This window comes from Halichoerus grypus, chromosome 5 (assembly GCF_964656455.1).
Source record: "Halichoerus grypus chromosome 5, mHalGry1.hap1.1, whole genome shotgun sequence".
NCBI classification, from domain to species: domain Eukaryota; kingdom Metazoa; phylum Chordata; class Mammalia; order Carnivora; family Phocidae; genus Halichoerus; species Halichoerus grypus.
In genome coordinates this window covers 154,330,237-154,354,034 of record NC_135716.1, presented here as the reverse complement: position 1 = coordinate 154,354,034, position 23,798 = coordinate 154,330,237, and the positions used below count along the sequence as shown (strand labels likewise).

Here is a 23,798-nt window from a genome sequence, read left to right as displayed (position 1 = left end):
TCTGGTTCACAGTCAAAAATGTAACCCCCATCTCCCTCCCACCAAAAGGCCTATATCTTCCCTTTCAAATTCCTCTTACTCTCCTGCCCACTCCCACTCCCCCTCCCCTGGCCCCTGGCCCCAGTGTGGTCTGGATGGGCCCCACAGGGGCAGGGACAGGGACAGGACGTGGGGCTGTATCTGACAGGAACCTGAGGGGCTGGCCTGGGAGGGGATTGGGGCCCGGCTTCCTGAGGGGAGGATGGGCTAAGCCAGGCACACAGTGCCGGAGAAGATGCCCTCGTGGGCCCTCTTGGTGGTCACCTCCTGCCTCCTCCTGGCCCCCCAAAACCTGGCACAAGTCACCAGCCAAGGTGAGGTGTATGGAGGGTGGAGATCACCTATACCCAGGAAGAGGGAGCCCTGGGAGGGGTGCAAGGTAGGAGGCTCCCACCAGCCCCTTACTCTTGCCCATAAACATGCCTGGGAGCACCCAGAGCTCAACTCACCAACTGTTCCTCAGATGCCTCCTTTCTGGCCTTGGATTCAGAGCCCCTGAACTGTTTCTCTCGAACATTTGAGGACCTCACTTGCTTCTGGGATGAGGAAGAAGCAGCGCCCAATGGAACATACCAGCTGCTGTATGCGTACCCAGGGTATGTGCTGGGCTGTGCCAGCTCCCCTGTATCTGTCCTGTCCTTACCTCCGTGAGCCCAGCTCCTGGAGCTTCCCCGCCTTTGGGCCCTATCACAGGACTACTCCAAGTACATGCCCTCAGTAGCCACTTAATGAACAGATGTGCTTTGGATATCCCCAGCGCCAGCCCATACATAACCCCTAACCCCACCTGTCCTAGGCACTGAGTAGAAAAATGGCAGGAATGGAAATAGAAGTTGGGCTTGGGCCCAGACCTGGGTCCTCAGGGCCTGTCGTGGTGGCCATGTAGGTGGGACAGACTTCTCCTACGCCCACAGGGAGAAGCCCCGTGCCTGCCCCCTGAGTTACAAGAGCGTGCCCCCCTTTGGGACCCGATATGTGTGTCAGTTTCCAGCCCAGGATGAAGTTCGCCTCTTCTTTCCACTGCACCTCTGGGTGAAGAACATGTTTCTGAATCAGACTCTGACCCAGCGGGTGCTCTTTGTGGATAGTGTGGGTAAGGGCCATCCTCCTGTCACCCTGGCCACCCTCTTTGCTGCCCTCAGTCCAGCTCCTGGGATCAGACTGGTCTGTGCTCTTTTAGGGCAACGTGGATGCCCTTCATGACCAGACCGCCAGAGGTACCTCAAGACCCCCTTATCATTCTTCACATCCAGAGCTAGATTTCATTTCACACCAGAGACAACCTGTGCCCTCGCCCCATCATGAACCTATTCATTGACTCATTCCACAGTTACAGAATACCTACCATGTGCCAGGCACTGTGCTAGGTGACAAGGCTATAGAGAGGAAGAGATCCCTGCCCTTGGGAGCACTGAGTCTAACAAAGCCACAGTGAGGTCACTGTTCTAATGAGGAAAGGAGAACAGGATAAGGAGCCTCCTTGCCCTGGCCTCCAAGAAAGCAATGGCCCGTGATCTTCTAGAATCCAGGGGCTGCCCCCAACCCAGCTTCCTGCTCCCCTCTGTACAGTCCATGGGTTGAGCCATAGACTGTGGCACTCAGAGAGTTCTGTGTACCCTGTCTTGCCCCCAGGCTTACCAGCTCCCCCAGATATCATTAAGGCTTCAGGTGGGAGCCAGCCAGGGGACCTGCAGATCAGCTGGGAGACCCCAGCTCCCGAAATCAGTGATTTCCTGAGGCACGAACTTCGCTACGGCCCCAAGGATCCCAGCAACTCCATTGGTCCCACAGTCATGCAGCTGCTGCCCACAGAAACCTGCTGTCCAGTTCTGCAGAGACTAAACCCAGTCCCAGCTCTGCACCAGTCTCCATGTGCTCAGCCCATGATGCCCCAACAGGATGGACCAGAGCAGACTTCCCCAACTAGAGAAGTATCCTGGCTTTCTTCTGCCCCACCTCCTATCTCCTACCCCAAATTTTGCCCCAAGAAAGGATAGGCCATACTTTGGGGATTCCAGACTGCGTTGGTCCTTGGGAAGTTAGTATGGGCTTGGGAGCCATGTCTATTTAGGAATCTCCCACTTTGGGTCATTCACACCAACAAAATTGAGCATTTCAGGCCTTTGAATTAGTAGGGATTTCCCTAAAAAGCTCTGAATACCACCCGAAACCCACTGACCTGGCCCCTAGTCTGTATGCATATCTATCCAGTGAGGAAATGGGCGTTTCAGTTCCATCTTCAAATATAAGAGATGGAGGCTGTCTTGGTTGAGGCAGACCTAGATTCTGAGGCTGGGATTCTTCTCCCAAGGCTTCGTCTCTAACAGTGAGGAGTGGAAGCTGCCTCATCTCAGGGCTCCAGCCTGGTAAATCCTATTGGCTCCAGCTGCGCAGCCAACCCGATGGGGTCTCCCTCCTTGGCTCCTGGGGATCCTGGTCCCTCCCTGCAACTGTGGACCTGCCTGGAGATGCAGGTGAGTCAACAAAAGAGTGGGAAGATGGGGAGGAGATAGATCTCTAGAGAGGTCTGGACTAGATATGGCAGCTCTGAGAACCATGGTCCTTCCTGATAACCTCAGACTTGCCACTGGACAGACAGAGTGAACTATATTCAGGGAGAGAACAAAGAATGGGGGTAAATATTCCAAGTTATGTGTGTAAAGATAATCTGGATACCCTATAGAGTGGGAATGTGTTGGCCCTGATGGGACTTTCTTCTGTTAATTCAGTGGAAATTGGACTGCAGTGCTTTACCTTGAACCTGAAGAATGTTACCTGTCAGTGGCAGCAACAGGACCATGCTAGCTCCCAAGGCTTCTTCTACCACAGCAGGGCACGGTGCTGCCCCAGAGACAGGTGAGAGCTGAACTGCTGATTGAGCTTGATGTCATGGGAGAGAAGCATGATCATGCAGAAAGGGAGACATTGTTCTTGATCCTCTTCACTTCCCTCCCTTGTCCCAAAACCAACTGGCCTCCATGCTCTCATCCCCATAAGATGCTCTCATCATAATCCTCATCACCCATCTAGCCCATTCCCCACCCACCTCCCTCTATCAATCCTCAGTTTGTTCTCTATCATTAAGAGTCTCTTAAGGTTTGCTTCCCTCTCTCTTTTTTTTTCCTTCCCATATGTTCATCTGTTTTGTTTCTTAAATTCCACATATGAGTGAAACCATATGGTATTTGTCTTTGACTGACTTATTTTGCTTAGCATAATACACTGTAGCTCCATTGTTGCAAATGGCAAGATTCCATTCTTTTTGGTGGCTGAGTAATACTCCACATATATATATGGCATATATACACACACACACCACATCTTCTTTATCCATTCATCAGTCAATGGACATTTAGGCTCTTTCCATAGTTTGGCTATTGTTGATGATGCTGCTGCTATGAACACTGGGGTGCATGTACCCCTTCGAATCTGTATTTTTGCATCCTTTGGGCAAATAGCTACTAGTGCAATTGCTGGGTTGTAGGGTAGTTCTATTTTTAACTTTTTGAAGAACCTCCATACTGTTTTTCAGAGTGGCTGCACCAGTTTGCATTCCCACCAGCAGTGCAAGAGGGTTCCCCTTTCTCTGCATCTTCGCCAACACCTGTTGTTTCTTGTGTTGTTAGTTCTGACAGGTGTAAGGTGGTATCTCATTGTGGTTTGATTTGTATTTCCCTGATGATGAGTGATGTTGAGCATCTTTTCATGTGCCTGTTAGCCATTTGTATGTCTTCTTTGGAGAAGTGTCTGTTCATGTCTTCTGCCCATTTCTTGACTGGCTTGTTTTTGGGGTGTTGAGTTTGATAAGTTCTTTGTAGATTTTGGATACTAACCCTTTATCTGATAAGACATTTGCAAATATCTTCTCCCATTCTGAAGGTTGCCTTTTAGTTTTGTTGACTGTTTCCTTTGCTGTGCAGAAGCTCTTTATCTTGATGAAGTCTCAATAGTTTGTTTTTGCTTTTGTTTCCCTTGCCTCCAGCGATGTGTCTAGTAAGAAGTTGCTGCAGCCTAGGTCAAAGAGGTTGCTGCCTGTGTTCTCCTCTAGGATTTTGATGGTTTCCTGTCTCACATTTAGGTCTTTCAAACATTTTGAATTTATTTTTATGTATGGTGTAAGAAAGTTACCAAGTCTTGTTGATTTTACCTATTAAATATCTCTAGAATCTGTCCACATTTTTTCATCACTGCCATTCCCCTAGTATGAGCCGTTATGATGTCTCACTTGGGCTACTGAGGAGACTTATTAACCGATCACCTCTTAAATCCTCCAAATCATTCTCATAACACTCTCTGCTTAAAAATCTTCAATAGCTTCCTACTGATCTTGGGATTAAAAAAGAAGAAGAAGAAAAACCCTGTTGTGGCCTTATAGAGTACTAACAGACTCAGCCCCTGAATGCCTTCAGCTTCATCTAACACTATGCTGCCTTTTCCCCTCTATGACTCTTTTGTCCCCTTCTGTCTGCCATATTCTCTCCTGCCTCTGGGTCTTTGTGCATGCTGTCTACCCAGCCCTCCTGTCTTAACTTCTACTTATCCTGCAGATCTCAACTCAAATGTAACCTCCTCAGGGAAACCTCCCCTGATCTTCCTCATCAGGTCCAATAGCACTATTATACATACTTACTGTACCATTTACCTCTCCTTCTTAAGTACTTATCACAGTTACAATTTTACATTTATACTTTATGTGGTTATTTGACTGATAATATCATCCTGTCTCAAAACTCCAGTTGAGAGGGGCTGATCTTGACTATACATGATCCCTAAGGGCAAAGTCAACGTCTGCTTTTACTCACTAATGTATTCTTACCTACCACAGTGCCTGGAACTTAGCAGTTACTCGGTAAAAAAAATCGCTAAATTAATGAATCATGAAAAAACCACCATTAACAGTTTTAATGTTCTCTTCCAGTTTTTCTACGTACTTATACGTGTCTATACACAACATTTCATTTTCAATATGAATCGGATCACATTATATATATAGTTTGCCAGCTTACTTTTTTTACTTAAAAATGTGTCTTGGAGCCCATTACAAAAAGATGTAACTGATTATTTTTAATAACTGCACAGATTTCCATAGTCTAGAAGTGCCATGAATGGTTTAAAGGGAAGCAAAACTGACATCATTTCTTCTACCAAAACCTGCTCCTCCTCCTATTGTCCCCCATCCTACCATCAACTCAATTTTCCAGGCCTGACATGGTGATTTCCATGGACTTCTGCCTTTTCCCCACCCTCCAGGTCCAATCAGAAACAGTCTAATCGTCTCTACCTCTTCAGTATCCCTTGAATCCATCTCTTTTTCTCCACCTTCTTTGCCGCCACCCTGTTTCTGGTCCTTCATCCATAAAAGTGTCCTATTGGATTTCTCCACTTCTAGTCTGTCCTCACAAATTCTTTCCTACAAATTGCAGTTACAGTGATCTTCCCGAAGTACAATGCTAATTATGACAAGTTTCTGTTTAAAATCCTTATACGTCTCCATGATTACTACAAGATTAAGTTCAAGCTCCTCAGAAAGGCCATAAGACCATCCATGATCTTAGTCTGCCCTCTCCCATTTACCACTCATCACCAGGCCCTCTAAGCTAAGAGAGTTCTATACCACTTAGAATTTCCCCCAAAGCACCATATCTCTTATCTGTGCACAAGCATGTGCCTGGGATGCCTGTTTGTCCCCTTTGCCTGTCCTATTTATAGTCCAAGACTCAGTCTAAGCACTGCCTTGTCCAGGAAGTATTCTCTGACCCTCCCCATCTGGGTTAGATTATCCTCCTTGATAACCCCCAAACCAGCCAGTCCACACCACAGAAAAATACCATCTGTCTGGTTTTCTGCCTCTCCCACTGGAATGAGAGCTCCTTGATTATTCCTCTATGTATTCATAGTGCCTAGCACAGTTCCTGGCACATCGTGTTAATTATTTGTTGAATAAAGAAGTAAACACATAAATACATTAATAAATAATTTTAGTAAGAACTAGCCATTTAGGAATGACAATCAGGAAGGAGACATGATTCATTTGTTCAATAAACAATTATTGAGAGTGACTATGTGCCAGGCATTGGGGCTAGAGTGATAAATAAAAGAGAAACGTTTCCACATTGTTGGGGTTTCCATTTTAGTTGGGGGGGGAAAGGAAGGGTGACAAAGAAGTAAAGAGACCAAAGAACAGGTTATATGATAGAGACTAAGTGGGATGATGGGGGATGGATCCTAATTTAGATTGTGTGGTCAGAGAAGGCCTCACCAGGAGGCCTAAATGGCAAAGAAAGAATGAATCACATGGAGATCTAGAGTCAGAGCAATCGAGGGCAAGGTGTAGTGCAAAGGCAGTGAGTGGGACATATTTGTAGCGCAGCAAGAAGGTTTGTGTGAATGAAGGGTGGCAGACTGGTGTAAGAATTGTAGGAGATGAGAATGGCCAGGTAGGGAGGAACTGAACCATATTGAGTCCTGTGGGCCCTGGCATGGAGTTTGGATTTCATTCAAGGGGGGATAGGGAGCCACTGAAGGATTTCAAGTGGAAGAGTGACATGATGTGACTTTTCTTTAAAAAAGGTATTATTCTCTGTGAAATGATGAAGTAAAGGTGGAAGCAGAGTCACCAGTTAGAAGTCTGCCTTAATCCAGGCCGGAGACAGAGGTGGCTCATTGAATGTGGCCTTGGGAAAGATTCAAACAAATGGACAGATTTGTGATCTCTTCTGGGCATTATCGGATCAAAATTTTGGAAGCAAATTCTGGTGGCCATGTGGAGAACAAACTCCACAAGGGAGTGGTGAAAATGAAGGCAGAAAAGCCAGCTGGGAGGCTGTTGTAATCATCTAATAGTAGAATAACACAGAGAGGTGACTAACAGGCCTGCTGTATGAGATTAAAAACATGAGGATCTTTCCACCATAAAGATGAAGGCTCTTTGAAACAATCCTGTGAGGTAAGGATTTTTAACCCATTTTGCAGATGAGGAAATGGGAGCAGAGATCAATCATGTACCAGAGTTGTAGACCAAGTTAAGACCTGAGCTGTAGAGCCCAGACTGTGTTCATGAATCATCTAGCTCTTTCCTTAAGAGGAAGAGGCTGGACACCAAAGTCAGATTCAGAAAACAAAACATCATGGCAGGAAGACAGAGAGAAAGCCTTGGAAGCCCATCCAAGGGAGGAGTTGGATTATAATCCCCACAGGCCATATCCCCTTTGGGATAGGAATTATCAGGATTAGTCTCAGAGGCAGGCCTGATTCAGTGACTACGGGGATGATTCTTAGGGACCCCATCTGGGAGAAGTGTGAAGAGGAGAAATATCCAGGATTACAGCCCTCCCAGTTCTCCCGCTGCCACTTCAAGTCACGAAATGACAGTGTTATTCACATCCTTGTGGAGGTGACCACAGCCCAGGGTGCTGTTCACAGCTACCTGGGCTCCCCTTTCTGGATCCACCAGGCTGGTAAGAACTTTCTTCCCTTCTCCCACATACTTTCTGCCCCTACCGCTCCTGACCCCACACCCAGGATCACCACCAGCTCTGGCACTTCTGACCCATGGCCCTAGTGGCATGATGTCTCATGCACAGAAGGGCTTAGGCCAGTCCCTGCTGGCTCCCTGTAGTGCTCATCCCCACTCCAAACTTGCACTGGAGGGAGGTCTCCAGTGGGCAGCTGGAATTGGAATGGCAACACCCATCATCCTGGGGAGCCCAAGAGACCTGCTATCAGCTCCGATACACAGGAGAAGGCCATCAAGACTGGAAGGTACGATCGAGGAAAACATGTCCACAGATCTCACTACACAGGGTATTCCTAAGATTCATCGGGTCTGTTATCAAGAGTGAAGGTATCCATGTATCTGGGTCTGGGTTTGTATATCTATGTTGATCTGATTCAACTGGTATCTTAATCTTTCTTGGGCATTTGACACTGTTGACTACTCCCATTTAAAATTTTCTCTTTCCTTTGCCTTTGGGATATCAGTCTCCTGATTCTCATACTACTTCTCTGGCTGAACCTTCTCCCTCTTTCCTGGCTCCTCCTTTTCCACCCTTCCTTAATATGTTGTGTTTCCTATAGTCCCATTCTAGACTCTTTTCTCTTCTCAATAAATATACATGCTCATCCTAGGTAAGAGCTTATAGTTTAATGACTATGCATTAAACCCGCCCAATCTTACCATTCCAACACCCATATGGAAAGGAACTTCTATGCCCTAGGTAAATTACCTAAACTTTGGAAGTCTCAGTTTTGTCAAATGGAGATACAACTATCTATCTTCCAGAGCTGTGGTAAAAATTAAATATATAAATATCTAGCATACTGCCTGGCAGATAGAAGGTACTCAATATACATTAAATATTACTTTCTCTACTTTTATTCTCATTAACCACATGTATATACAACTTCTTCCCAGACAGCTCCGCATAAAAGCCCCCTGGGGCATTTCAGACCCAATATATCCAAAACTAAACTCATCCTCTTCCCCAAGATTATTTTACCTTTTTATCGGGGTATGTTACATTCAGTAAAATACATAGATCTTAAATATACAGTTGATCAATGGGGCGCTTGGGTGGCTCAGTCGTTAAGCGTCTGCCTTCGGCACAGGTCATGATCCCAGGGTCCTGGGATCGAGCCCCACATCGGGCTCCCTGCTCCGCGGGAAGCCTGCTTCTCCCTCTCCCACTCCCCCTGCTTGTGTTCCCTCTCTCACTGTGTCTCTCTCTGTCAAATAAATAAATAAAATCTTTAAAAAATATGTACAATCGATCAATTTGTACATGTATTCACCTATTTAACCATTACCCAAATCAAGATATAGGTTATTTCTAGCACCTCAGAAGCTCCTTATGCCCCTTACAGTCACATATACCCCAAGATAACCACTGTTCAGACATTACCATTGATAAGGTTTGACTGTTGTTGAACCTAATAAAATGGAACCATATGGTATTTCGTCCTCAAACGTACTTCTCTGTTTGCTATCTGACAGTGGCTCTACCACTTACTAGTTATCCAAGCCTGGAATCACCCTTGACTCTTCTTCCTTCTCCCTTGTCCCTTCCCTCCATTCATCAACACGGAAGCTGAGTTTATTGTACTAACTGTCTTCAAATCCCTACTACCACTGCCTTAGCTCATCTTTGACCACCTCGCCTGCCCATCCATGCTCCATGCTCTTAGCACACTGAACTACTCTGTAACCCCCAACCAAGCAGCTCAGGCAGCATGACATGCTTCCTCATGCGCCCATTCTGCCTTACTTATATCATCATTATAGCACTAATTACTTGTAATTATTTACTGGTTTGCATGTGTTCCTCATTAGACTTGCAAGAAACCATGTTTCATTATCCTTTCCCCAGTGCTTGGCATAGCACCCGCAGTTCATAATGTTTGCTACATGATGGCTAGCTAGTCTCCCTGCTTGTCCACATGATGCTTGTTCCCTCCGCTCGGAATCTGTCCTTGTACCCTCAGCACCTAGCATCCGCTCCTGGATGCATGTTACTTGTGAACAGTCTATGTGGCCCTGAGTATCTGAATGTGCCCGGGGTTTCCGTCGCCTGACCTGGATCCTGAGGAGCACTTCTGGCGGGATGTCCGCGTGACCTGGTCAGTGTGTGTTTGCATTTGTGTCAGGATGAGTCGTTAGTTCTCTGTGCACACGAGATCTGTGTGCCAGCGTGTGTGTGTCGGGGCGTGTTTCCCTAAGGCTGGGCATGCCTCTCTGTCGGGGTGCTCTACCTTGCAAGTTTTCTCCGGGATGCATGTATTCTGTCAGGGAGGCTCGTTGGCGGGGGGGACCCCGGAGATTCAAAGCGGTAGGCCTTTGGCCAAAAGGATGCCAGGCTGTCGAGGCCCCGACGGCGGGGTACCGCCGCCCGGAGCCTGCCCACCCGCTCGCTCCCGCTCTGCGCAGGTGCTGGAGCCGCCTCTCGGGGCCCAGGGAGAGACCTTGGAGCTGCGCCCGCGCTCTCGCTACCGCTTACAGCTGCGCGCCAGGCTCCACGGCCCCACGTACCAAGGCCCCTGGAGCGCCTGGTCCGACCCAGTGCGCGTGGAGACCACCTCCGAGATCGGTGAGGGCCCGGCGGGGGGCGAGGCGCTCTGCGGCTGCGCGAGTGGAGGGGCGCCGGCGCCGCGAGGGGCGGGCGGTGAGGGGCGGGGTCTGGCGGGCCTGGGGGCGGGGCTCCGGCCAAGGGCGGCAGAGGTCTGACTGGTTTTGTCCCTCAGCCTGGATCTCCTTGGTGACCGCTCTGCTCGTGGTGCTGGGCCTCAGTGCCCTCCTGGGCCTGCTGCTGCTGAGGTGGCAGTTTCCTGCGCACTACAGGTACCGCCCCGGTCACTCAGGAGACGGGTGGGGCCGGAGGCCTCTAAACAAGCATCCCAGGGTTACCCAATGACACCCGCTCTCCCGAGGACCGAGGACCGCAAGTCCACACCTTTGGCTTCAGCCACTTCCTGCAAGTCTCCCCTGGGAGTCGCACCGCTTCCGTACACTCTAACATGCCCGCTATACCGGACCCCCAAACAACCGCACCTCCTGGCTCCTCATCTCAGCAGCAGGGCTGCTGTCCACCCATCACCCAAACCAGAACACTAGGCGCCTCCCTCCCTTTTATCTAGTCTGGCCTGGTCTGCTCATTCCACCCCCGAAACCTCGCTCAAACAATGGTCCCCTTTTTTAGCCCTACGAATACTACCGGGCTCGCTGAAACAGAGCCTCTTCTCACTCCAATCTAGTCTCACACAGCCGCCCAAATCATCTTTCTAAAACGCACACATGAACTTGTCACTCCCCTCCTGAAGTCTCATTACTAGCTCCCAGGATAGAGTCCAGACTCTGGAACGACAAGCAAGGCTCTATAAAATCTGGCCCAGGGCCCGCCTTCCCACCCCCTCCCACCCTGTGCATCAGCCTTGCCAAACTGTTAGTGATTTCCTCCACAAGTCCAGTGGTTTTATTTCTCAATGCCTTTGCATATGATGTCCTCTCTGCCGGGGATATCCTCCTTGGATGACTAATACCCCTTTATCTTTAAATATCTTTCTCCACCAACTCCTAGAAACCTTTCCTAAACCCTCCCCTATTGGCTACTCTCTTTGTGCCCCAGCACCGACTTCTGTCACAGTATCAGTAGCATTTTACAGTATTTACTTCTTTATATGCCTTCCCTATACCTTACTTGGTCATCTTTAAATCCTCAGCACAGTGCCTGCCAAATAGCACACCCTTAAATAAATGTTATTAATGACTTGTTTATGTGGGAAGACTAAGGCTGAAGAGAAATGTCATTGGAAGTTATAAACACGAGGATAGAAAAGTAAAACAAAACAAACAAACACGAGGATAGAATCCATACCCCCTCAGTCCTTCAGTTGGTAACATCTCCTGGTTCTTGAAGACTCATCTCAGAAGGCAACTCCTCCAGGCAGCCTCTCTTGGTGACCCTAGACTAGGTTAGATGTCCCTCCTTTATGCTCCCATCTCTCCTTGAACATGTCTTTCTTTCAATTTTTAATTCACTCATCTGTGTGAGCAGACCAGATTGTAGCCTCTATGCAGGTAGTCAGAGCCAACAAAAAAGCTGGGGGAGAAGAGGAAGGTGATGCTACTGAACCAGGCATACTCAGTTCCTTTTCCCCAATTTGCCAGATAAATCACTCCTCCCCTGGAGAGATATGAGTGAGGTCACAAAAGAAGCCTGAAATGTTGTTCAACTCAAGTCTTTCCACGTGGAAATACAAACCTAAAGAATTACAGGTTGCCCCAACTTACCTTAATCCATACTCTTCCCAGAGAGACCACCTTCCCCAGTAACTTAGTAATAAGCCGCTCTGGTTCTCTTCATTCACCCTTTGAACTAATTTCTTGAGGACCTACTATGAGCCAGACAGTGTTCTATCCCCTGGAGATAGAGGACTGAGCAAATAGGCAAACTCTTTGTTCTCATGGAGTTTATATTCTAGTGGAGTGAGACAGACAAACACAAATATGTGTGATAATATAATGCGTATACAATAAGTCAAGTGCTGTAAAGAAAAATAAAGCAGAGCAGGAAACAGGAACGGGGAAGGGAGGTGGTACTGTTTTAGACATGGCAGTCAGGGAAGGCTTCTCTCTCAGGATGACATTTGAGCAGAGACCTAAATGAAATAAGGGAACAAATCAAGAGGCGCAGAGAAGAGCAAGTACAGCAAGCATGTCTGAAGCAGGGATATTTGAGGGTACTCAAACCCCTTTTTTGAACCTCCCCTCCCCTGACTCCCCTTTCCCTCCTTTTCACCTATGCCCCTCTACCTTATCTTATTGTCTTGACTACACTTACTTCTCCAAGCCTTACTCCCTAACCTCAGCCTCAACCCCCCACCACCTCAGTAGTCTCCTCCTCCATCCCAATTCATTCCTGGGACTCAGTCTCCTCTTCCTTCTCCCCAAGGAGCCTGAAGCATGCCCTGTGGCCCTCACTTCCAGACCTGCACCGGGTCCTAGGCCAGTACCTTAGGGATACGGCATCGCTGAGTCCGGTGAGTACATCCCCTTCTCCACTCCCCAGCACCAGCCCTGCCTGGAGTCGGATCCTTGCCCCAGTGCACACTTTTCCAAGGCCCTTGCCCACCAGCATACCATCCCTGAGCCCTATGCCCAGCTAACCCTCCTTCCTGCACAGTCCAGGTCCTCCTCCCCACTGCACCAGCTCTAATCCAGACTTCTTTCCCCCCAACTGTCCCAGCCCAAGGCTGCAATCTCAGATGCCTTTGAGGAAGTGGAACCCAGCCCCCTTGAAATTCTACCCAAGTCCTCAGAGAAGATCTCCGTGGCCCTGTGTTCCTCCCAGACCCAGATGGACTACCGAGGATTGCCCCCTTCTTGCCCGGGGCCCGTGCCCCTGTGTGTGTGCCCCCGCATGGCTGAGTCGGGGTCCTACTGCACCACCCACATCGCCAACCATTCCTACTTACCTCTGAGCGGCTGGCAGGCCCCTCTCTCCCCATACCCTGGACAGATCCAAACCCGCCCGACCTCTTTTCCCAACCTCCCTACCCCCAACCCCGCAGCACAAACCTCTCAGACCTTACGGCCATCCCCCTCTGTCTGTCCTCATAGTTGGGCTCCCCGACACTGACGACGTTTGGTACTGCTGCAGACATAAAGCCAGGACCCCCCCTCCTCACTCCAGGTTCATTTGACTAAGCTCCTCTCACTCACCTGCTTTCTCTCTCCTCCCTAATGCTCGACTCCTTGAAAAGATGTCTCCGCATCCCCACTTCCCGTTTGCTCTTCAGACGACTTCAGTTCGTTCCCCCGCTTTGCTAAGGAAACTACTCAGGCAGAGTTCACGTCAAACCTTGTGATTGCAAGGTCCAGTAGGATCTTGTCAATCCTCAATTTATTTGATCTCTCCGTAGCCTCTGTCATGGGGAGTACTCATTTCTCCTTTAAATTCTCTCCTACCTTGGCTTCCATAGTATCACCATCTCTCCTGGCTCTGAGTATACGAGTAGTTAAAAGCATAAACTCAACAGCCAAAGCTGGGTTCAATTCCTCTCTTACCCACTTGCTAGCTGTGTGACCTTGGGCACAGAACTTAAAGTCTTTGTGCCTTGATTTTCTCATCTATAAAACAGGGATAATGCCAGAACCCCACAGAGTTGTGAAGAGGATAAGTGACCTAGTGTAAGTAGAGCACAATGCCTAGGATGTATGTTTATATCTGAATTATAATTATTCCTTCCTGTTCTCTTATCCTGGCATCTCTCCCACTCCTTAATTATTGTACTTCCTCAAGAGTCCATTGCCTTTCCTGTAAGCTGACGATTGCAAAGTTCTTATCTCCAACCCTGACTTCTACTGTACCTGTGCTGCTTTATGCAAGTAACCATTTATGTGTCTGTCTCCTACTACTAGGTTGTGAGTGAGCTCCTTGAGGGCCAGGGCCATGATTTATTTGTCTTTGCCCCCCAGCACCTAGAGCAGTGCTTGGTGCATGATAGTAGACCTTCAATAAATGTTTTCTAAATGAAGGAACTCTTTCCAGACAATGCCACCTTAACCCCATGCCAAGCACCCTCATCCTCTAGGCCATTCATTTGCAGCAGTAAACGTGCTTAGGCCAGGGGCGCCTGGGTGGCTCAGTCAGTTAAGTATCTGCCTTTGGCTCAGGTTCCAATCTCAGGGTCCTGATCTCAGGGTCCTGGGATGGAGCCCCGCACTGAGCCCCACATTGGGCTCCCTGCTCGGCAAGGAGTCTGTTTCTCCTTCTCCCTCTGCCCTCCCCCACTTGTGCGTGCACTTGCTCACTCGCTCTCTCTCTCAGATAAGTAAATAAAATCTTTTAAAAAATGTGCTTAGGCCATTCTGGTTATGGATTCTCCTGACTCATTCGAATTTGCAAATAAATGGTAGTTTTTATTTGCTCCAGACATACCCACTGTATTAATCAGGGTCTTGGCAGAAATAAATGGCACACTCAAACTGGGCATCTTGATGAGATTTAAATAAAGGGCGTATTTATAAAGATAAGGCAGGATTTAGGAAAACCATCAAGGAAGAGTGCAGTACCCCAGGGCTAAAAATAGCTGGGAGCTGGTACGACCCCTAGGCACATCAAGGGGTAAGGGGGGATTGTGGTTACTAGATCTGGAGAGTCACTCTAAGAGAGGGCTGCCTGGAGTGACCTTTGGTAGAGAGCCAACCTGTGAGGACATGGCACGGAGGGAGTCAGGCTCAGGCTCCCTCTCCCTCCATCCTCTATTCTCCTCTGTATTAGTTTGCCAGCACTGCCGTAATAAAGGACCACAAAGTTGGTGGTTTAAACAACAGAAATGTACTGTCTCACAGTACTGGAGGCTAGAAGTTCAAAGCATCATTAGGCTTGGTTCCTAACAAGGAAGAGGAAGTGTCTGTTCATGCCTCCCCGCTAGCTTCTAGTGGTTCCCTGACAATCTTGGTGTTTCTTGGCTTGTAGAAGCATCACCCCCATCTCTGCCTTTATCTTCACATGGCATTCTCTTCATGTATCTGTGTTCAAGCTTCCCCATTTTATGAGGACACCAGTTTCACTGGATTGAATAACCCAAATGACCTCACCCAAATGACCTCATCTTCACTAATTACATCAGCAGTGATCTTATTTCCAAATAAGGTTCCACTCTGGAGTATTTGGGGCTTAGGAATTCAACATATGAGTTTAGGGGGAGGACAAAATTTAATCCATAGTATCTTCCCGTTTATGGAACCCAAACAGAAGCCAAAGCCCAAGGGAATCCATTGTAGAGGCCATACAAATCAGCTTCACAAGGCACAGGGCATGGTAGAGACGGACGGAAGAGTAGGTCTGAGTGGGACAAATGGATGACATCCACTATACTCATTTTCCATAATTCCTTCCCCTAGCCATGGTCAAGGCTCTGACTCTAATCCTAGGGCCTCAAGGCTAGGATTGAGATCCAAGCCACCAAACTTCTCACTTTTATACCCACTCAGCCATCATGTCCTGACTACATTGACTTCCTAGGGTCCATCTCCTCCATCTCCACTGAGCTATTGCTACAGCCTTCTAACTAATATCTCTGCCTCCAGTATCTCTCCTTAAACTCAGCCTGTACGCTGCCACCAGATTGATTTTCCTATTTATCCCACTCCATACCCCTAAATCTTTAGCTTCACTCTTCAGAACTTGATCTCTTCTTTGTCTAGTGTTTTCCTACGTTAGGATTAAAGTGTTAACATAATGCCAAGCACATAGTAAATACTCAATGTTTATTGAGCTATTTTTATTATCATCCCAACTGGGCTGTTCCACCGCCTAGATGTCACCTATATTTTATTCTTTCCATGTCCTTTGCTTTCCTAGACTCAAATCCTTCAGGTGGGAGTTCTTCCATCTAACCAGCTCCTTGGCCTCTAATTATCCTTCTCTAAAGCCTTGTTCTCCTTCCCTCCAGTGTAAGAGGAAGTGATCTTTCTTTCCTAGACTGGAAAGCTCCCTGTGTTTTCTATCCCATTTCTTCCTGGGTAAGGTAATCCAAGCACCTTGTTCTATCAGCTGGCCTTTTCCCGGCTTCTTTCATTTCCCTTGGCTCTTTTGCCTTCACCTTCAAACATACTTCAGCCTCTTGGTATTGGTTCCCTCAAGTTCCCGTGCACTGCCCTTTTCTCAATCCCAAATTTCTCACGCAAGTATCCCATGCTTGCTGCCTCTATACTCTTCCCATCCCCAGCCTTCTTTTCTACAGTCCCTTCCCCAAGCACGCACTCTTCTGATCCAGCTCTCTCCAAGGTCACTGATGATTTATTTGTCAGTGGCCAAATCTGACCTTTTCTGTCATCAGTCTTCTTGACCATTTTGCATATCTTAGAAGTCCTCCCTCTTCAAGGTCCATGTCAGGATAATCTCCACTGGCTTCTTTCATTTCTTTATTTTAAAATCTATGAATTCCCTGAGGTTGTCGCCATATTTATACTCTATCCTTCTTTTCCTCTACAGTTACCCTTACTCCAGAAGCTTACTGGCCATGTCCTGTGTTCAGACATGTTTTGCTTGGTTCCTCTCTACACAGAAACTCACTGATTCCACGATACCTAGCTGATAAAGTCCAAACTCCTTAGCTTAACATTTAAGGCCTTGACCAGCCTGACTCTAAAAAACCTCTTCTATGTTCTCTGAGGTTCAGGGTCCCCCTGTTGCTAACTCCAGGTCATCCAGGTAATTGGAAATTAAAAAAAAAAAAAAACATGAATACTTCAAAATCAAAAATAATAACAACATTAAGTTTGGGCTAAGAGCCCTAGATTTTTCTCTGTCATCATCAGAGTTGATCTAAGGTAATGATTGAAAACATGATTTTTCCAGCCTCTCTCTGGGACAGCGTAGCATATGGTTACACATGCAGGTATAAGCCAGATAGTTTGGCTCCGCTATTTATTTTTGGCTGTATGCCTTCAGGCAAGCTTCTAACCTTTTTCTGACCCAGTTTCTTTTTCTATAAAAAGGGAATGGAATATCTGCCTTATGGGATTAAGGATTAAAGTCAATAATGTATGTAAACTGTTTAAACACAGTAGTTAGTAGATGGCCAATAAATGGTTATTATCTTTATTATTGCTGCTTCACCTCTAAGCATATTCACACAATTCATTCAAGTCCTTATTAGAGCACTGGATTGAATGGGAGTCAGACCTGGCTTCCCACCAACTGTGTGGTCTCTGGCAAATCCCTTCCCTGGGCCTTGGCTTTTTCATCTGTAAAATATGGGTATGTTGCCAGGATGGGGAGGATGCACCACACACAGATTAGACTAGTGGATCTACAAAATTCCTGATGCCTCTAAAGCCCCATGGAGATAAGTCACAATGTCTCTCCAAAGGGAGTCCAATCTTATCTCCAGACAGGCAGGTCTGAGTCCTGATCTTTTTTCTTGACCTTAAGGAATTCATCCCTTTTCCAGCCTCATTTTCCCTGTTTGTAAAACAACAACAAAACAATTTTTAAAAACAAACACACGTGGGGCACTTGGGTCGCTCAGACGATTAAATGTCCCGGGGTCCTGGGATGGAGCCCCACCTCAGGCTTTTAGCAGGGAGCCTGCTTCTCCCTTGCCTGCTCAGCCTGCCGCTCCCCCTGCTTGTGCTCTTGCGCTCTCTCTGTCAAATAAATAAAATCTTTTAAAAAAACAAAACAAAAAAACCACACGTGCTACTTCCTTCCTCACAGCATTCCTACAGGCACCAAGCTAACTAGCTCTGGCCTTCTTTCTGTGCCTAACCTTCTCAACTCCTTCCCCACCCCTGCCCACCTGCCGCCTTTCCCTTTTCTGAACGGCTCAAGTGCTTTAGGTCACTCCACCAAGATCTGCACTTCTATATCATCAATACAATCCACGTGCAGTTTTTAAAATTTTTTTTAAATATGTATTTTTGAAGTATAGTGTTATTTTAGTTTCAGGTATACAAAATAGTGATTCAACAATTCTATGTATTACTCAATGTTCACCATGATAAGTGTAGTCACCATCTGTCACCATACATTATTACAATATTATTGACTATATTCCCTATGGTGTGCTTTTCATCTCTATTTTATTTTTTTATTTTTTAAAAAAGATTTTATGTATTTACTTAGCACGCGCGCACACGCGAGCATGAGTGGGGAGTAGGGGCAGAGACAGAGGAAGAGGGAGAAGCAGACTCCCGGCTGAGCAGGGAGCCCGATGCAGGGCTCAATCCCAGGACCCTGACATGACACTTAACCAACTGAGCCACCCAGGTGCCCTCTGTGACTATCTTATAACTAGAAGTTTGTATTTCTTAATCCCCTTCACCTATCTTACCCATCATCCCACCCACCTTGTCTCTGGCAACCATCAGTTTGTTCTCTGTATTTGTTTTTTCTGGTTTTTTTTTTTTCACTTGTTTTTTTGGATTCCACTATAAGTGAAATTACATAGTACTTGTCTTTCTTTGACTAGTTTCACTTAGCGTAATACCTTCTAGGTCCATCCATGTTGTTGCAAATGCCAAGATCTCATTCTTTTTTATGAGTAATATTCCGTTGTATGTGTGTTTATATGTATCTTCTTTTTTTTTAAGTTTTTATTTTACTTCCAGTTAGTGAACATACAGTATTATATTGGCTTCAGGTGTACAAAAAAGTGATTCAACAATTCCACACATCACAACAAATGCACTCCTGGCGCACATCACATGCAGTTTTAAGCGTAAAGGGCGGATGAGGGGAAGCTGAGGAATGAATGGAAGCGGCTCGGGAATGCGGCGGCAGCGCAGGCCCCGCCCCCAGGCGCGCCCCGCCCCGCCCCTCTCGCTTTCAGACACCCGTTCTCTGGGGACCGGCCTTCCCTCTCTCACTCTTCAAATCACGCTCCATGGCTGGATTATCGTGAGATCTGTGACTTGCACCGGAAGACCCGCCTCCTGTGCCGTAAAAGGCCAATGGGCGAAGGCGACGGTTGCGACGGTTGGGTTTTGAAGGAGCCAATGAGTGCTCGGAGCGGAGAGTTTAAGAAGCGTAGGTAGGCAGTGCTGAAGTCGGTCTGGGATTGGAACCTGCTGGGGGCTGAAGGTGAGAGGCGGTCGGGGGTCCTGGGTCGGGCGGGGCTGCGGCCAGGGTGGCCCTGAGTGAGTGGCCGGCCGTCCCAGATCGAGCACGGTGGCCTTTTCCTCCAGGACTCGGCGGGCACCCACTCCAAGGACCCCTCCCTCTGCAGACGCTGCCATGGCGCAGTTCGTGTTCGAGAGTGACCTGCACTCGCTGCTGCAGCTGGACGCACCTATCCCCAATGCACCTCCCGCGCGCTGGCAGCGCAAAGCTAAGGAAGCCGCGGGGCCGGCTCCCTCACCCATGCGGGCAGCCAACCGATCCCACAGCGCCGGCAGGACCCCAGGCCGAACTCCCGGTCAGTGGGGTGCGGCGGGACATCGGGGAGGGAGAGAGGACAGCTGAGAGCGGCCTTCATGCCTCTTCCCCCAGGAGCCTGGTCAGACTCTCTGGCTTCCCTCTCCCTGCCCCAGGCAAATCCAGCTCCAAGGCTCAGACCACTCCCAGCAAACCTGGAGGTGACCGCTATATCCCCCATCGCAGTGCTTCCCAGATGGAAGTGGCCAGTTTCCTCCTGAGCAAGGAAAACCAGCCTGAAGATAGCCAGACGCCCACCAAGAAGGTATGTGTCCCAGAGGGGCTTAAGGCACAAGGCCCGCCTGTGTAATCTGGATCATGCCATCCTGCCTCACCCTCGCCCTTTGTGCCAGGAACATCAGAAAGCCTGGGCTTTGAACCTGAACGGTTTTGATGTGGAGGAAGCCAAGATCCTTCGGCTCAGTGGAAAACCACAAAATGCCCCGGAGGGTAAGACCCAAAGTTCTTGGTTCTTGGAGGGAGGTGTCAGCCCATCCCTACAGTTGAGAGGAGATGCCTGTCTGCTCTTCCCACCTAAGAGAGGGGAGGAGAGGTGTTCCTCTGACCTTTAGGCTAGGGCCGCAGGGGAGAGTCCGTTGTCCCAGTGTGTGGACCCACTCCGTTGCCACAGGTTACCAGAACAGACTGAAAGTGCTTTACAGCCAGAAGGCCACGCCTGGCTCCAGCCGGAAGACCTGCCGTTACATTCCTTCCCTGCCAGACCGAATCCTGGACGCCCCTGAAATCCGGAATGACTACTGTGAGTGCAGCCTCCTCTTTGCCCATCGGATGGAGGAAGAGGGCCTGGGGAGCAGGCGAACAAGCTCATGCTCTTCCCTCTCCCTGCTCTGGCAGACCTGAACCTTGTGGACTGGAGCGCTGCGAATGTGCTGGCGGTGGCGTTGGACAACAGCGTGTACTTGTGGAGTGCTAGCTCTGGGGACATCTTGCAGCTGCTGCAAATGGAGCAGCCTGGGGACTATATATCCTCTGTGGCCTGGATCAAAGAGGGCAACTACCTGGCTGTGGGCACCAGCAGTGCGGAGGTGCAGGTGAGACTTGTCCCTGTGCTCCAGTTCTGGGGCGCCCACACCCAGGGGGCTTGTCGGGCGGGAGGGTGTTCGTGGCAAGTCACAGTCTGATCCTAGCGGCCTTCTCTCTCTAGCTATGGGATGTGCAGCAGCAGAAGCGGCTTCGAAACATGACCAGTCATTCTGCCCGTGTGAGCTCCCTGTGCTGGAATAGCTACATCGTGTCCAGGTTTGTGGTTTTAGCTGGTCTGTGGTTTTTGCCAGTTGTCCCCAGAGGTACACCTCTGAACTGAAGCAACTCCGTGCTGCTGGCCGAGTTTGGTGGCACTGACGCTGAACCTCATTCCCTTCCCTCCTGCAGTGGCTCACGTTCTGGCCACATCCACCACCATGATGTTCGGGTGGCGGAACACCATGTGGCCACACTGAGCGGCCACAGCCAGGAGGTGTGTGGGCTGCGCTGGGCCCCAGATGGACGACATTTGGCCAGCGGTGGCAACGATAACTTGGTCAACGTGTGGCCCAGTGCTCCTGGAGAGGGTGGCTGGGTTCCCCTGCAGACATTCACCCAGCATCAAGGGGCTGTCAAGGTGAGAGTAGGGCTGGGTTGGGGCCTCTGCAGACCCTCCCCCAGAACCTGGGGACTGTTAAGGGGAGACGGGATGGTAGGATTGGATGGGACGGGATTACCCTGTGACCCCTGTAGCTCCTTGTCTAGCTCTAGTACCTGCTGACCCCACCTTTCTCCTACCTAGGCTGTAGCTTGGTGTCCCTGGCAGTCCAATGTCCTGGCAACAGGAGGGGGCACCAGCGACCGACACATTCGAATCTGGAATGTCTGCTCTGGGGCCTGTCTGAGTGCTGTGGATGCTCAATCCCAGGTAGTCTTTTACCTGTTCCAGCCTCTCCCTCCCGGAAGTATTCTTACTCTGCATAGTCTTCCTTGGGCAACTGTCCCCTCCAGCGGCTTCACCAACTCTCTGCCCTGATGATCTCCAAAATTCTAACTCAGCTCTCGTTCAAGAGGTCCAGACCACACTAATGTCTGTGGCTCAACGCCAACCTCATGCCCTATAGGCGGCAACACCCTCGTTATGTCCTAAATTACATTTGTCACTCCTTGTCTCCCTGAAATGTGTTCCTTCTCCTCTTATATTGTTTGAGTGGGATAGAACTTTATTCAGAAATCTGCCAGACTTCCTAGAATCTTTCATCCTCCTCAGCTAGTCCCCAAAACACATCATTTTTACCTCAGTATCATTGACATGTGTCCCCTCCCCTTACGGCCACTCTTCTTCTCAGTGGAGGCCCATTGCACTGGTCCCTCAGCATTCTTATCTCCTCCAGTCTGTCCTCTGCACTGGATCTGGGTTGTCTGTTACTGTCCTAAAACCCTGCAGTAGCTCCCTGGCACCTACAGCACTCAGTCCACATTGGGTAGAATGACAGTTGAGGCCCTTGCTGGGGGGTCTCCCTGCACCTACTCCAGCTTTCTCTCCTTCCACCCTCATCTCCCCCGTGCAGTCTTCATTCTGTTCTAAACTTGGGCTCTGGAGCCAGAGTTCAAATTCGGGCTTTGCCACCTATTAAATTTGCATGTGATCTTAGGCAACTTGCTGAAATTCCTTCTGCTTGATTCCTTACCTGTTAAAATGGATAATAATTCTCTCAAAAAGCTTTTATAAGAACTGTGATGATTCAAGTCTGAGTCTGGCACCTGGCAGGGGGCCTAACACTCAAATGGACTTAGTTCTCATTTGAGTAGTGTTGGCTCTATGTTGTGCCCACATCCCAACCCCTCTCCACAGGTGTGCTCCATCCTCTGGTCTCCCCACTACAAGGAGCTCATCTCAGGCCATGGCTTTGCCCAGAACCAGTTGGTTATTTGGAGGTACCCAACCATGGCCAAGGTGGCTGAGCTTAAAGGTAGGTGCTTACCAGGTATTTACCCCAAAGATAGAAATGTAGTGATCCAAAGGGCACCTGCACCCCAATGTTTATAGCAGCAATGTCCACAATAGCCAACCTATGGAAAGAGCCCAGATGTCCATCAACAGATGAATGGGGTAAAGAAGATGTGGTATATATACAATGGAATACCACTCACCCATCAAAAAAAATGAAACCTTGCCATTTGCAATGACGTGGATGGAACTAGACTAGGGTATTATGCTAAGTGAAATAAGTCAATCAGAGAAAGACAATTATATGATCTCACTCATGTGGAATTTAAGAAACAAAACAGGATCATAGGGGAAGAGAGGAAGAAATAAAACAAGACGAAACCAGAGAGGGAGACAAACCATAAGAGACTCTTAATCACAGGAAACAAACTGGAGGGTTGCTGGAGGGGAGGGAGGTGGGGGGATGGGGTAACTGGGTGATGAGCATTAAGGAGGGCACGTGATGTAATGAGCACTGGGTGTTATATGCAACTGATGAATCTAAACTCTACCTCTGAAACTGAAAAAAAAAGGAAAACCCATGAGGGGAACAGGTTTGATATGAATGGTGATGAGTTTCCTTTTGAACACGTGAAGTTTGAACTGCCTCTGAGATACTAAGCTGGGACGTCAGTCAAGCAGTCTTATAGAAGACAGATGAGCCACTGACCTCTACCTCTGAAACTAATAATACACTATATGTTAATTAATTGAATTTAAATTTAAAAATGGTTCAACATTTAAAAAAGGTAGGTGCTAAGTGATCAAGGCCAGGCACAAAAGGCAGGCCACATACTGTATATGACTGTTTACATGAAGTGTCCAAAAGAGGAAAATGCAAAGAAATAAAATAGATTGATGGTTGCTAGGGGCTGGGGGGAGAAGGTGATGAGGAGAGACTTTCTTTATGGAGCGATGAAATGTTCTGGAATTATTGTTGTGATGGTTGCACAACTTTGTGAATATGCTAAAAACCAATGAATTGTATATTTTAAAAGGATGAATTCTATTATCTTAGAAGTGTTATAAAAAACAAAAAAGGTAGGTGGCCCTCAATATTGGGAGGCTGGAGGTGTGTCTGCATTCACATGCACTGCTCTCCCTCCTCACGCCTCAGGTCACACTGCCCGGGTCCTAAGTCTGACCATGAGCCCAGATGGGGCCACCGTGGCCTCAGCAGCAGCAGATGAGACCCTGCGGCTATGGCGCTGCTTTGAGCTGGACCCTGCGCGGCGGCGGGAGCGGGAGAAGGCCAGTGCAGCCAAGAGCAGCCTCATCCACCAAGGCATCCGTTAAGGACCAACTCATCACCTCAGTTGTTTTCGGGTTTTTTTTATTTTTCTAATAAAGTCATGTCTCCCTCTCTT

General features: G+C 48.3%; 2 protein-coding genes across 4 annotated transcripts; both read left to right on the top strand.

Annotated features, from left to right (window-relative positions):
* The first annotated feature begins 247 nt into the window (after window positions 1-247).
* On the top strand, window positions 248-14,389 carry MPL (MPL proto-oncogene, thrombopoietin receptor). Its single transcript, XM_036086059.2, has 12 exons — window positions 248-353; window positions 503-635; window positions 954-1,132; window positions 1,672-1,970; window positions 2,351-2,513; window positions 2,769-2,895; window positions 7,318-7,496; window positions 7,658-7,800; window positions 9,962-10,121; window positions 10,276-10,372; window positions 12,483-12,570; window positions 12,777-14,389. The coding sequence occupies exons 1-12, from the start codon at window positions 275-277 to the stop codon at window positions 13,167-13,169; spliced, it is 2,040 nt and encodes a 679-aa protein (XP_035941952.2). The 5' UTR covers window positions 248-274; the 3' UTR covers window positions 13,170-14,389.
* On the top strand, window positions 12,483-23,798 carry CDC20 (cell division cycle 20). Of its 3 annotated transcripts, none has more exons than XM_078073278.1 (11): window positions 12,483-12,570; window positions 19,270-19,458; window positions 19,574-19,722; window positions 19,811-19,907; window positions 20,089-20,217; window positions 20,313-20,509; window positions 20,623-20,717; window positions 20,850-21,078; window positions 21,244-21,369; window positions 22,297-22,414; window positions 23,549-23,798. In XM_078073278.1, the coding sequence occupies exons 2-11, from the start codon at window positions 19,278-19,280 to the stop codon at window positions 23,725-23,727; spliced, it is 1,500 nt and encodes a 499-aa protein (XP_077929404.1). In that variant the 5' UTR covers window positions 12,483-12,570; window positions 19,270-19,277; the 3' UTR covers window positions 23,728-23,798. The 3 variants fall into 3 exon arrangements, with proteins under 3 accessions (XP_077929404.1, XP_035941956.2, XP_035941955.2); XM_036086063.2 differs by lacking the exon at window positions 12,483-12,570 and adding an exon at window positions 18,794-19,124; XM_036086062.2 differs by lacking the exon at window positions 12,483-12,570 and adding an exon at window positions 18,795-19,124 and having other exon boundaries at window positions 19,229-19,458.